This window comes from Lycium ferocissimum, unplaced genomic scaffold (assembly GCF_029784015.1).
Source record: "Lycium ferocissimum isolate CSIRO_LF1 unplaced genomic scaffold, AGI_CSIRO_Lferr_CH_V1 ctg8803, whole genome shotgun sequence".
Taxonomy (NCBI): Eukaryota; Viridiplantae; Streptophyta; class Magnoliopsida; order Solanales; family Solanaceae; genus Lycium; species Lycium ferocissimum.
The window spans coordinates 15,855-29,061 of record NW_026727433.1 but is presented as its reverse complement, the minus strand read 5'-3'; the positions used below and the strand labels follow the sequence as shown (position 1 = coordinate 29,061).

The following is a 13,207-nucleotide window of genomic DNA, read 5'->3' as shown; positions in this document are numbered from 1 at the left end:
ATCATTCGCACTATACTAACGCAATTTTCTTCATTTTTTGAAGGTTTTATTTTATTTTGATTATTTCCCCAAAGGTTGATTCGTGTTGACTGCGAACTGGCGGATCACCCGTACTTCACAAGATCAAAAGCACGAGCATCCGACAACATGAATGATTCAGGGGCATCCGAACAGAATGGCTTGGGACTTGTCGCCCTTCCGAGAGACGAACCCGAAGCTTCGGGAGGAGGGAACGATGAACTCATCGCCCAACTGGTGCAGCAAATAGCCAATATGCAAACTGAGATCGAGCGACTGCGAAATCTTACCAATCTATCCATCACCCTTAATACCCCTCACCACGAACAAAGAACAAATGCGACGCTTCCACCATCTTTTTCACCTGTTGACTCGCCCGCTCCTATAAACCCTCCGCTTTACACATGCCATCCAAATACTACCGATTCACAACAAACTAGCCAGCAACAAGCCATCTCACAAAGAATCAAACCCGCAACAAGCCATTCCACCACCAATCCGCCCACAACAAACTATCCCGCCACAAACCACCCCGCAACAAATCAACATACAACAAACCATCCCGCAACCAAATGACCCGCAACAAGCCAACCCCCAACCAATTAACTTCCAACAAACCAATCCGCCACCCTTCACCACTCCCTACATTCCTCAACCCACAGTTACCCAAAACTACCAAGCAACTCAACACATACCATTGGCACACACCGCTAGCCATAATACGCAGAGATGTGCCACCGGTATATGTAGCAGAAGCTCAACCATTCACTACCCAGTTGCAGGCACAAAAAGATCCGCAGCTTGACCCTTATGAGGAGATGGAAAGGGAAGCTAGGGCAAGAGCGGATGAGAATGTTGCAAAAGAAATCCGTAGTCTGAAGGAAGCATTCAGAAGCATCCAAACCCACAAGGGATGCGAAGGACTTGAATACGAGGATCTGTGTATTCATCCCGACATTGAGTTGCCTGCTGGTTATAAGGTGCCAAAATTTGATATGTTTGATGGAAAAGGAAATCCTCGGGCCCATTTGAGATCGTACTGTGATAAGCTTGTTGGAGTGGGGAAAGATCAAGCTATCAGGATGAAGCTGTTTATAAGGAGTCTGACAGGAGAAGCACTTGATTGGTACACATGCCAAGATCCGTAGAAATGGCGTAGTTAGGGAGAGATGGCACAGGAATTCATGGATAGGTTCAGGTTCAACACTGAGGCTGTCCCAGACAGATTTTATTTGATGAAGTTGGAAAGGAAGTCAACAGAAACTTTCAGAGAGTATGCTATGCGGTGGAGAGCCGAAGCCGCAAAGGTCCAGCCCCCGATGGCGGAAAGTGAGATGACGACGCTTTTTGTACAATCTCTAAAAGATGCAACATACTACGAAAGGTTGATAAGCGTCATCGGGCAAAAATTTTCTGAAGTCATCAGGATGGGAGACTTCATAGAAGAAGGTATCAAGACAGGAAGAATCACAAATTTGGCAGCTTTGCAAGCAACAAGTAAGGCAATTCAATCTGACTCAATTAAGAGGAAGAAGGACGGAGTGTCCGCGGTCATGACCATCCAGGAACGTAGACCAAACCAGATGTTAACCTACCAATACCCTTCATCCTAGCCCGCATATTACAGCCAATACACCCAAACCCTCGGCCCCTATTACCACTCCTCCACCCACTCCTTACCCTGTTTACCACACCCAGCCAACATATTGTCCACCTCGAGCACCTGTCTATCAAAACCCCTCACGATACCAACCAACCTACCCGCCTCAGCCCCAATACCAACCACAAAACCATCCACAAAATACACCCAGGCCTCGCTCAAATTTTGAAAGAAAACCCACTAAAATATATACACCATTAGCCGAGCCCTTAGCCCAATTATATGAAAGATTGAGAACCGCAGGGATACTCCAACCAATTCAAGGGAGAGTTCCTAATCCCCTTCCTGGATGGTATGACGGGACTAAGCGTTGCGCCTACCACTCAGGAGTTGCCGGACATGATACTGAGAATTGCCTTACTCTTAAAGATAAAGTTGAGGCGTTGATCAAAGAAGGAGTCATCCAGCTCAAAGGGGCTCCCCCAAATATAAATGACAATCCTCTGCCCAATCATGGTGATGCAAATGTGAACATGATCGCCATTGATGAAGATTGTAACCTGAAAGGGACTATTATACCAGTCAAAAAAGAGGAAAAGGTTGAATCATCAGCCTTTATCGCTCCTGTAATTACTTTTCAAGTGAGGGCACCGATTGAAGTGGAAATACTCACTCCCCGCCCTAAGATCACAGCCTTAGTTGCTCAGGCACCCTCTTTCAATACCAAAGCAGTTCCTTGGAATTACTCGGCTGATGAAAAGAACAAAGGAAAAGCAAAGGTGGTTGTAGAAACTGTTGCTGCCGGGATGACAAGATCTGGGCGGTGTTATGCCCCTGAAGAGGTAGCACGAGGAGCACCAAACAAAGAAAATGGCCAAAAGAAAGCTGTGACTGAGGCTGAGGTTGAAGAATTTTGGAGGAAAATGCCAACCAAAGAATATTCTGTTGTAGAACAACTGAAGAAAACACCAGCCCAAATTTCTTTGTTGTCATTATTGATGAGTTCTGAAACCCATAGGAGCGCTTTAGCAAAAGTATTGAATGAAGCTTATGTTCCGCTTGAGACTTCCAGCGAGAAACTTTCAGCTATGGTGGGAGAAATCCTTGAAGCCCACAAAGTTTCTTTTCATAATGATGAATTGCCACCTGAAGGTTCGGTACACAACAAAGCGTTGAACATCACCGTCAGATGCAGGGACAAATTCATTTCCAAGGTATTGATTGATGGAGGTTCAGCTGTGAATATATGTCCTGTCACTACTCTCCGAGCCTTAGGGATTGATGTCGGGAAGCTTCGCGACAGTCAGGTGAGAGTCAAAGGTTTCGATGGAGCCCAGAGAGGTGTCGTGGGAGAGATTGACTTAGCCTTGGAAATCGGACCTGTAGAGTTCATGGTGGAATTCCAAGTAATGGACATATCTGCTAGCTACAATTTGCTGATAGGAAGGCCATGGATTCACATGGCTGGCGCGGTTCCCTCTACCTTGCATCAAAGTTTGAAGTTTGTTTGGAACCATCAAGAAGTTGTGATCCATGGAGAGGGCAACAATTCGATTTATCCCGAGAATTCAATTCCTGTTATTGAAAGTGTAGAAAGGCTAGATGGATCTGTTTTCCATATTAAGGAAACCGTGTGTACTACTCAAGCTGAAAAGATAAAGTTGCCACGCGTGCTTATGATGGTGGCGTGGGAGATGCTGAAGAATGGTTTTAAGCCTGGTCGGGGTCTTGGAGTGAACTTGAATGGAATAGTAGAACCAGTTCAGTTGCCCGGTCAGAAGGATACTTTTGGTCTTGGATACGAGCCCACTCTTGAAGAAATGTCACTGGCTAGTCTCAGAAGGAAAGGTGATATTCCCTTGCCAAAGCCGGTCCCTCTCCTGAATCAGTCATTTTTCAAGGCGTCCGTCACCCAAATACCAGAGGAAGCTGCTGAAGATAACCTCGTGGAAAGTCTCAAGAACTTATTCATTGCCGAGGAAGAAGCTGAATGCAATGTGATTCTGAACGATTGCCCAGAAACTCCAACTATCTGGGATGCTGAGCCTGGAGATGCTTTAAACAATTGGACTTGTACCGCGCCCCCTGTTCTCCGGGAGTCTTGGTAGACAATTTGTATTAGTATTTGATGAAACAACGCGATTCAATTTGAGGCCTGAATCGTGTTTATACTTTTGTTATGTTTTGCCTCCACCTTTTGAAAGCTTAAATGCCAAATCCAAACTATAATTTTCTACTTTAATTTTTGTCTTCATTTAATTAATTTCTCTGTTCTTTTTCAGCAATCAAACTAGTAAATCTGCCGATACTGTGAATTTGACACGTAATGAAACAAGCGAACCAATTCTAAATGCCGAACAAGATTCTGAGGAATATGAAGAGGACCTGCAACCTGAAGACCTAACTAAGGATTTTGAACATTTTGAAAATAAGCCAAAGCCAAATTTGGATGAAACAGAGACCATAAACTTGGGAGACTCAGAAACTGTGAGGGAAACAAGAATTAGTGTCCATTTAACTCCGGCACAAAGGGAAGAATTGATCAACCTTTTGAGGCAATATATAGACGTGTTCGCATGGTCTTACGACGATATGCCGGGTTTAAGCACAGACATCGTTTCACATAAGTTGCCTATTGATCCATCTTGTCCTCCGGTGAAACAAAAGAAGAGAAATATTAAACCGAATTTGAGTTTAAAAGTCAAAGGAGAAGTCTCCAAGCAATTTGATGCAAAGGTTATTCGAGCTGCGAGGTATCCCACTTGGCTAGCCAATATCGTTCCTGTACCGAAGAAAGATGGCAAAGTCAGGGTATGTGTGGATTATCGGGATCTCAACAGGGCCAGTCCGAAAGATGACTTTCCCCTCCCAAACATTCACATACTTATTGATAACTGTGCGAAGCATGAGCTGCAGTCATTCGTTGATTGCTTCGCAGGGTACCACCAAATTCTGATGGATGAAGAAGATGCTGAGAAAACGGCATTTATCACACCTTGGGGGTTATACTATTATCGAGTAATGCCTTTTGGACTCAAGAATGCAGGTGCCACCTATATGAGAGCCATGACTACTATCTTTCATGACATGATCCACAAGGAGATTGAAGTCTATGTGGATGATATCATCATCAAGTCACGAAAGAGTTCAGATCACCTGACGGATTTGAAGAAGTTCTTTGACAGGTTGAGGCGATACAATTTGAAGTTAAATCCCGCAAAATGTGCATTTGGTGTTCTATTGGGAAGTCGTTAGGTTTTATTGTGAGCAGGAGGGGCATAGAATTGGATCCTTCCAAGATAAAGGCTATTCAAGAGTTGCCCACCCCAAAGAGTCGAAAGGACGTGATGAGTTTCCTCGGTCGACTCAATGACATTAGCCGGTTCATAGCACAATCAACAGTAATATGCGAGCCGATAATCAAGTTATTGAGGAAGGATGCTGCTACCAAATGGACGGAAGATTGCCAACGAGCTTTTGATAAAATCAAGGAGTATTTGTCTAATACGCCGCGTCCGGTGCCTCCGTGTTTCAAGACCTTTGTTATTATATTTGTCCGTGTCGAAAATGCATTTGGATGCGTCTTTGGGACAACATGATGAAACAGGAAAGAAGGAGCAAGCAATATACTATTTGAGCAAGAAGTTCACGCCTTATGAGGCCCGTTACACTTTGTTGGAACGCACCTGCTGTTCTTTGACTTGGGTTGCACAAAAATTGAGACATTACCTAATCCGCATATACTACTTATCTCATCTCAAGGATGGATCCACTCAAGTATATCTTTCAGAAGCCCATGCCTACTGGGAAGTTAGCTAAATGGCAAATTTTGCTAAGTGAGTTCGATATTGTATATGTTACCCAAAAGGTTATCAAAGGGCAGGCAATAGCAGATCATCTTGCTGAACATCTGTCACACCCCGATCTTACTAGGGTGTGATGGGCACCCGACCCCATATTCGGAGCCGAGCGAACCCGCGGACTCTTATTACTCACATATTCTCTTTGGATTCTTAAATCAAATGAAAGTAAAATACATAGTAAAATTTTCAAAATCTTTTTGTCGTTTCTTAATTTAAACACAGTCTGTAAGCGTAAGGACTCTATAACATAATGTATAATAAAAACATATCGGCTAGTGGGGCCGTTTTCAAAACTGACACTCTAGACCCACGACTCGTCCGCAAAGTCTCTAACTTCGAACAACCGCACAACACACATACTCGACTCGACAGACTCGGAACAAATGAAGTCTACTAACTCCGCCGGAACGTCTTCGTAATGGCTTCTACTCACTCGGGTGTACCGCGCGCATGAAACGCAATTATTAGCCCACAAAAGGGGGGCGCGCACGAGCAATGTACCGAGTATGTAAGGCATGAACAAATAACGTAGTAAGGAGTATACATATGAATAATATCCATATAAAAACATAGAACGTATCATGAGGAAGAAGAGTAACTTCCGTACACGTGAATGCCACCTAGTGGGAGATGCCACGCATGCTTATTCTTTCCTTTGAAAACATTTCTTTTCCGTATACATGTGAAAATAGAACATGTCATAGCGCCGAACGACGTCGGCTCGCCCACATATGTCCCGCGTCCGGGATGGAGTTTACGCCAGCTGACCAGGTGGCAATGCGTCTATAGCGCAACATGTCTATCTTTACCCATATCCCCCATATACATATACATATGTCATATACATATATCATATAAGCATGCAGAGAGCCTAAAGACATGTATCTATCGGAGTGACGTAAGGTCGGTAACCTCCGATGATGTTATGGAATAGCCATGGGCGTCGTGCCACACCTTGAAGGGACAATTAATATAAGGCGAGACTAACAATGGAGAGTAACATCATGGGAAAACATGGAATAGGATCGTAAGGCATTGTTTCATATACTAGAGATCTTTAAAATAGTCATTATCCATAAGTAGAGTTGAGAAATCAAGAAATAACTTAACATTCTCATACTGTCATATCCCTGGTAGGAACGTATCCTCGACATATTCGTCATAGACGTTTTCTCATATTTGTCATCATTGTTGTCATTATAAAATCATATTCGTCGTTTTAGTCATAAAAACTCTCAACCTCTTAAAACTTGGTTTTTGAAAAGTATGGACATTTAAAAAAAACAACTATGAACTTATTAGGAAAAGACTTATGCCTTGGAGTCATAGGCTTCTAATTTTTGCAAGCAAGGAAGATATAAAAACATTTAAGACATTATAACGCGGGGGTCATGCCTTTTGAAGAAAAGAGACGAGCCTCACATACCCGTGCCGCGCCTTACTAGATACGCTTGTCCGTACTTGTTAGTCTACATTCAAGAAAATTGATGCAACCATTAGTTCATTACTAAGCACACTTGTCTTGATTTTTCAAATAAATTATTATGATACTCCGAAATTTCGAAAGATCTCCCCCGTAAATACACCATCCCCGAGATCTTACTCGGCCCAAATCATCAACAACAAACCCGAGAATGGAACTCGGCCAAACCAATAACAATGCTAGCAATTATTCTAGCAACACTTCAATATTCAATTCAATTCAATTTAATTCACAAAATATTCAAGCAACCCAATTAATACATACTTCCACCCGAAATCTCACAACACCACCAAAAGTCAACAACGCATTACTTCCTTCCAAATTTATGAGTTATATCGACAATCCATATCAACAACCATGCATTAACAACATTGCTCATGCAATGTAAGAATTCAAGCTAATGCCGCATCGACTTCTTCAACATTCCGATAATGGTTATAACTTCACTTTAAGACATCAAACCTTCATTTATCATTATGAAATTCACAATTCAACAACTAAAATATTAAATAGAGTCAATTCACTACAACTTGCCAAACCACCCATAATTCGGCCACAACAACCACATACATATTCTCATGAGTTTTTCATCCGTTTCTATACATTACGTTACAACGACAACAACAACCAACATGCTACATAAAATTAATCCATTCTTTTCTACACAACACAACCATGCACGGTCCAATACTACACACACACGGTTACTACCCAACATCTATACCTTCATGATTTTCACCCATTTTTACATACTACACTACCCACAATCATCCAACACTATACATATACGGCCACACACCAACACACATATTTTCATATATTTTGTCCATTTCTTCACTCTACAACATATAAAAACCATCCACAACATACAAAAGAAGATGAAACCTTTCCTTTTTCCACTTAGTTCTTCAACTTCGCTAGAGTTGTGCCTTGCAAGAATGAATGGTTTTCTTGTTCCAATAACCACTCCATGTTAATTAGGGCCTTAAACTTGCTTGGAATACTAGAAGAAAAATAATTTTTCTTGGTCTCTTTCCATGGTGCCATGTTCGGCCACCATGGCCGAATGTTGCCCCTCTTTTCGTTCTCTCCAAGCTTCATGAATTTTCCAAGTTTAAAAATGATGAATTGTCTTATTTCCTCATCACTTATACATATATATATATATATATATATATATATATATATATATATATATATATATATATAATTGCATGCACATGGCCGGTCATGTGCATGCTTCTCCTCTTTTTTTTTTTTTTCTCCAATTTTCTAGAAGTTTTCTAGAATTTTCTTGAATGAAAATGACAAAGATGATTTAATTATCATCTTATACTTCTATAAATAATAAACACATGTGGCCCTATGGCCCACTCCACCTTGGCCTTTAATTTCATGAACTCTTAACTTTCCAAAATTAATTCTTAACCCCAAATTTTCCTTAATATTTCCATCCAATAAAATCATAACCGACTTTTACCTTAAAACAAAGTCGGAAGCTAGCCTTGTCCTTAACTTTCCGCCATTAACTCTGAATATCCAGCGTACAAAATGCGGGATATAACATCCTTCCCCCCTTTAGAACATTCGTCCTCGAATATTCAACTAGTCTCATAAGGTCTTCTAAGGATCATCTCTTAATATCGCTAGTCCATTTCAAATTCCTTATTACCATATCCCCATCGACCTCCCGTTTACTATTATTGCTAATTCCGCAACTTAACTTATTCTTCCAAAAGGGCCCGCACTTACGGCTTGGTCAAATCCCATCGTTACTATTCATATGACCTTTTCCGTACATATTACAAACTTACTTCTTACTCTCGTATTATTTCCGTAAAAATTTTGGCGAGTTTCCTCTGTATTCCTTACTATCCAAAACCTGCACGCAGGAAATACCAACATCGCCTCACAGGGCCATCGCATATACGTATGTATCTTATCATATCGTATCGTATCATAGCCACACAGGGCTCTCAATATTCATAAGAGTCTGAAAATAATGGGCTTACCTCACCGCACGACCTTCTACACATAATATTGAGTAAGTCGGAATCTTAACATATTCCCAAAAAGCCCCCACGACACATCTCGACAGTTGTCTTATTAATACATTACTATCCGTCATAATTCTTCTCCTTTTCTTTCATACCCCGCCTACTCGTATCCTTACTTCCCGTGACTATAATCTCATCATATTTTCCTCCTACTTATCGATTCAGTCGATGCCTTAATATATATTACTCTATTCAAACCTACCAGTCCTCATCATTCAGGATACATTACCCCTATATAATCTTTTTCCTACTTTCAGAACGTATTCCGTTCATCCACGTTCGCCTGTATCATACCAGTCATCTTCTGGCATTTATTCTATCTTGTTCCTCCTCGTTTTACAACCTGGCCTTCCGCCGTCCCGACACTTATGGCACTCATCATTTTTTTCTCATTTCTCAACTCCCTATAGCTTGGCTTTTCATCGTTCCGTCACTTACGGCACTCGTGTCCTCCGTCACACAAAGCATGACCCACTACACCTGATGTCTCGCTTCCTTCTTATCTCCTTCTCCCGTTAGCTTCTCTTTCTTATCGACCTAATGGTCCGCCCGTCCTACGTGACCTTTTATGGTTTCTGCCCACTCCATAGACTCTAATCTTCCTTAGATTAATCTAACTTCTATTTTCCTCTTACGCCTGAATTTGTGAGACTTTTCAAAAAACTTCCCGTGGGTCACCCATCCCGGATACAAGCTCTCACGCAAAGACGCTTAACTTCGGAATTTTGATGGGATACGACGCTTTAATGCTTCCCTGACTGCGTCTAACATGTCGGAAACTTCTAATCCTAAGTTTTTCTTTTACTTTCTGTCCTTGTTGTCCCTCTATCCATATTTCCATACCTTACTATTCACTATTCGTTTTCTTCCTTGCTTCGCTCACTTACTCAAAAAATTTCCTTAACTACACCTTCACGTTGGTGCGTCCATGCCGTCTTGCCCTTAGCATAGAATCCTTACAATTTTTACTTCCTTCATCCTTATTCATCGGTCATTAACTATATTTATGATATAACCGAGCGGTCTCCCATGCACGTTCCCTCCATTTATTCTCGTTTCCGCTAAGATCAAATCCTTCGTACTTCACATGAACTCTTATTCCACACCTTCAACTTCCACTCGACAATATCGACCCATTACCTTTATATACCTTTCAATACCGAAGTCTTACAACACCGCCACTAAACTTAGTCATTCCTTTTCTTACTTCACATTTCCTTGTCACGGTTACTCTTTTAGCCTCACTTATCGCAATTAGTTCTCGAATCCCATACATTCCTCTCCTGTCTTCTTTTACCACACTCTATCCCCTTTTCACATGCTTATTTCGAGTCCTTTCCCCAATAGCCTCGTGTTTTTCCGGTAGTTTTTCTCTGGAGCTTCACTTACTTTGCAACACTTGTACCATTTATTCTTGCGGTTACTCGATCTTCGGTACCCTTGCTCGGTTGATGCTTTTTATATCGTAGCTTCGATTGCTGGGACTCACATGTCCACCGATACAATCATATCTGGGATATCCTACACCTTCATATATATATATATATCACATCCCGTAGATGAAGAATACATGCCTCTTAGAACTTATTTCCCTGATGAAGAGGTGTTGTTTGTCGGAGAAGATATCTCAGAGGAATATCCAGGGTGGATAATGTTCTTTGATGGGGCTGCAAACTCCAAAGGAGTTGGCATTGGAGCCAATTTAGTTTCGAGTCCGCACTATCCAATTTCAAGAAAGCTCGTGTTTCCGTGCACCAACAACATGGCAGAACGAGGCTTGTATTCTTGGACTCGAATGGTCAAACGATACGAGCATACAAGAATTATTGGTTATAGGTGATTCTGACTTATTGGTTCATCAAGTACAAGGCGAGTGGACCACGAAGAACGTGAAAATACTTCCATACCTGCATTGTGTGAAAGATTTATGCAAGAGATTTATCAAGGTGGAATTCAAACATGTCCCAAGGGCTCAAAATGAGTTCGCTGATGCTTTGGCAACCTTGTCCTCTATGATTCAACACCCGGACAAGAATTATATAGATCCTATCAAGGTGAATGTGCACGATCAGCAAGCCTATTGTTTCCATGTAGACGGAGAACCTGATGGAGAACCTTGGTACTATGACATTAAGAAGTATCTCAAGGCTCTATCCGAAGGCATAACCGGTGTTCGAAGAGAACGCTTCGAAGATTAGCAAACCACTTTTTCTTAAGTGGAGAAATCCTTTATAGGAGGACTCCAAATTTGGGATTATAAGGTGTTGATGCCAAAGAATAAGTTGATTGAAGAAGTGCATGGCGGTACATGTGGGCCTCACATGAATGGTTTTACTCAAGGCTAAGAAAATTCTATTAAATGGCTATTTCGGATGACTATGAAAACAGATTGCATTCATTTTGTGCAAAAATGTCACCAATGCCGATTCATGGTGATTTGATCCGCGTCCCACCAAATGAATTAAATGTGACAAGTTCTCCTTGGCCATTTGCAGCATATGGATGTTATTGGTCCTATCGAGCCGCCGCGTCAAATGGACATAGGTTCATTTTGGTAGCCATCGACTATTTCACGAAATGGGTAGAAGCATCTTCGCACAAGTCAGTGACGAAGAAGGTGGTGGTAGACTTTGTTCGCAACAACATCATTTGCCGATTCGGAATTCCTGAGTCAATCATAACCGATAATGGAGCTAATCTTAATAGCGGTCTGATGCGGGAGATTTGTGAGACATTTAAGATTACTCACCGCAATTCCACCCCTTATCGACCTCAGATGAATGGAGCAGTCGAAGCAGCCAACAAAAACATCAAGAGAATATTGCGAAAGATGATTGATAATTACAGACAATGGCACGAAAAACTGCCGTTGGCCCTTCTCGGTTATCGCACCACTGTTAGGACTTCAACTGGGGCAACGCCTTATCTTTTGGTCTATGGAACAAAAGCTGTGTTACCTGCGGAGGTGGAGATACCATCGTTGAGGATTATCCAAGAAGCTGAGTTGAGTGATGCCAAATGGATACAAAATCGTTATGAACAATTGATGCTCATTGACGAAAAGAGAATGAACGCGATTTGTCATGGACAGCTTTATCAGAACAGGATGGCCAAAGCTTTCAACAAGAAGGTAAGACCAAGGCAGTTCAAACCGGGGCAATTGGTATTGAAGCGCATATTCCCATGCCAAGAGGAAGCTAAAGGAAAATTTGCACCCAATTGGCAAGGACCTTATATGGTTCATCGGGTATTAACTGGAGGAGCACTGATTTTAGCAGAAATGGATGGCGAAGTGTGGCGAAAGCTATCAATGCAGATGCCGTCAAGAGATACTACGTCTAAGAGTTTTTCATTTATTTTGCATGTAATGTTTGTAATGCCTTTCTATGTAATGAAAACTACATTTCCTCGGCAAATTTCTATATTTAGGAAAACCCATATTCTACGGGTTCTCTCTTTAAGATAGAAATTTTAAAAAATTTTATTTCCTTGTAATATGAACTACGCCTGACCTGATTCCCGTGGGGGATACGTAGGCGGCCTACATGGGGCCTCGATCACATTATTAAAAATTTTAATTTTGTTTTGCTTGTAATTATGAACTACGCTTGGCCCGATTCCACATTATTAGAAAATTTTAATTTTATTTTCTTTGTATGTTATGATACGTAGGGCGGGATACGTAGGCTTCGGTCACATTGCTAGAAAATTTTATTTTATTTTCCTTGTATGTCATGAACTACGCTTGACTTGATTCCCTTGTCGGGATACGTAGGCAGCCTGTATAAGGCTCGGTCTCGTCGTGTTAAAATTCACCATCCTCCTATGCCAGAAACTGGGACAATTTTTAAGGGCATCATTGCAAAACGACTTCGAGAGACATGAAAGAGTATATGGTCAATTGAACTGTCAGACAAAGGAAAGACTTTGGAGAAAGGACGTTCGCTTTGTTTCACAGCGTGTCATGGTTCAAAGTTCGGCAGAAATTATTTATCACTATATACGTATTTACCATAAATTTATGCATATTTTCTTTTTAAAAGTAATATGATTTTAATCAAATAGTTTTATTAGTTGGCCAAGACTTAGAAATAGGAGGAGGATACAAGTCCAAACAAAGCTGGAAGTACGAAGCATCAAGACCTGGATATTCAAAGTCAACACGAGTCAACCTCCCCCCAAAACT

General features: G+C 41.4%; 2 protein-coding genes across 2 annotated transcripts; both read left to right on the top strand.

Moving 5' to 3' along the window:
* The first annotated feature begins 1,187 nt into the window (after positions 1 to 1,187).
* On the top strand, positions 1,188 to 4,873 carry LOC132045969 (uncharacterized). The gene is made up of 3 exons (XM_059436530.1): positions 1,188 to 1,515; positions 1,922 to 3,722; positions 3,901 to 4,873. The coding sequence occupies exons 1-3, from the start codon at positions 1,188 to 1,190 to the stop codon at positions 4,871 to 4,873; spliced, it is 3,102 nt and encodes a 1,033-aa protein (XP_059292513.1).
* Positions 4,874 to 11,380: 6,507 nt separating this feature from the next.
* On the top strand, positions 11,381 to 12,487 carry LOC132045968 (uncharacterized). Its single transcript, XM_059436529.1, has one exon. The coding sequence runs from the start codon at positions 11,381 to 11,383 to the stop codon at positions 12,485 to 12,487; it is 1,107 nt and encodes a 368-aa protein (XP_059292512.1).
* Positions 12,488 to 13,207: the final 720 nt, after the last annotated feature.

What these genes read in the sequence shown, in the direction of transcription:
- LOC132045969 (XM_059436530.1), top strand. Translation starts at nt 1,188, where the DNA reads ATGGCACAGGAATTCATGGATAGGTTCAGGTTCAACACTGAGGCTGTC. An exon ending in GGCAGCTTTGCAAGCAACAA is followed by an intron (nt 1,516 to 1,921) that starts GTAAGGCAATTC and finishes TGAGAACCGCAG; the next exon opens with GGATACTCCAACCAATTCAA. An exon ending in CCTGTTCTCCGGGAGTCTTG is followed by an intron (nt 3,723 to 3,900) that starts GTAGACAATTTG and finishes GTTCTTTTTCAG; the next exon opens with CAATCAAACTAGTAAATCTG.
- LOC132045968 (XM_059436529.1), top strand. Translation starts at nt 11,381, where the DNA reads ATGGCTATTTCGGATGACTATGAAAACAGATTGCATTCATTTTGTGCA.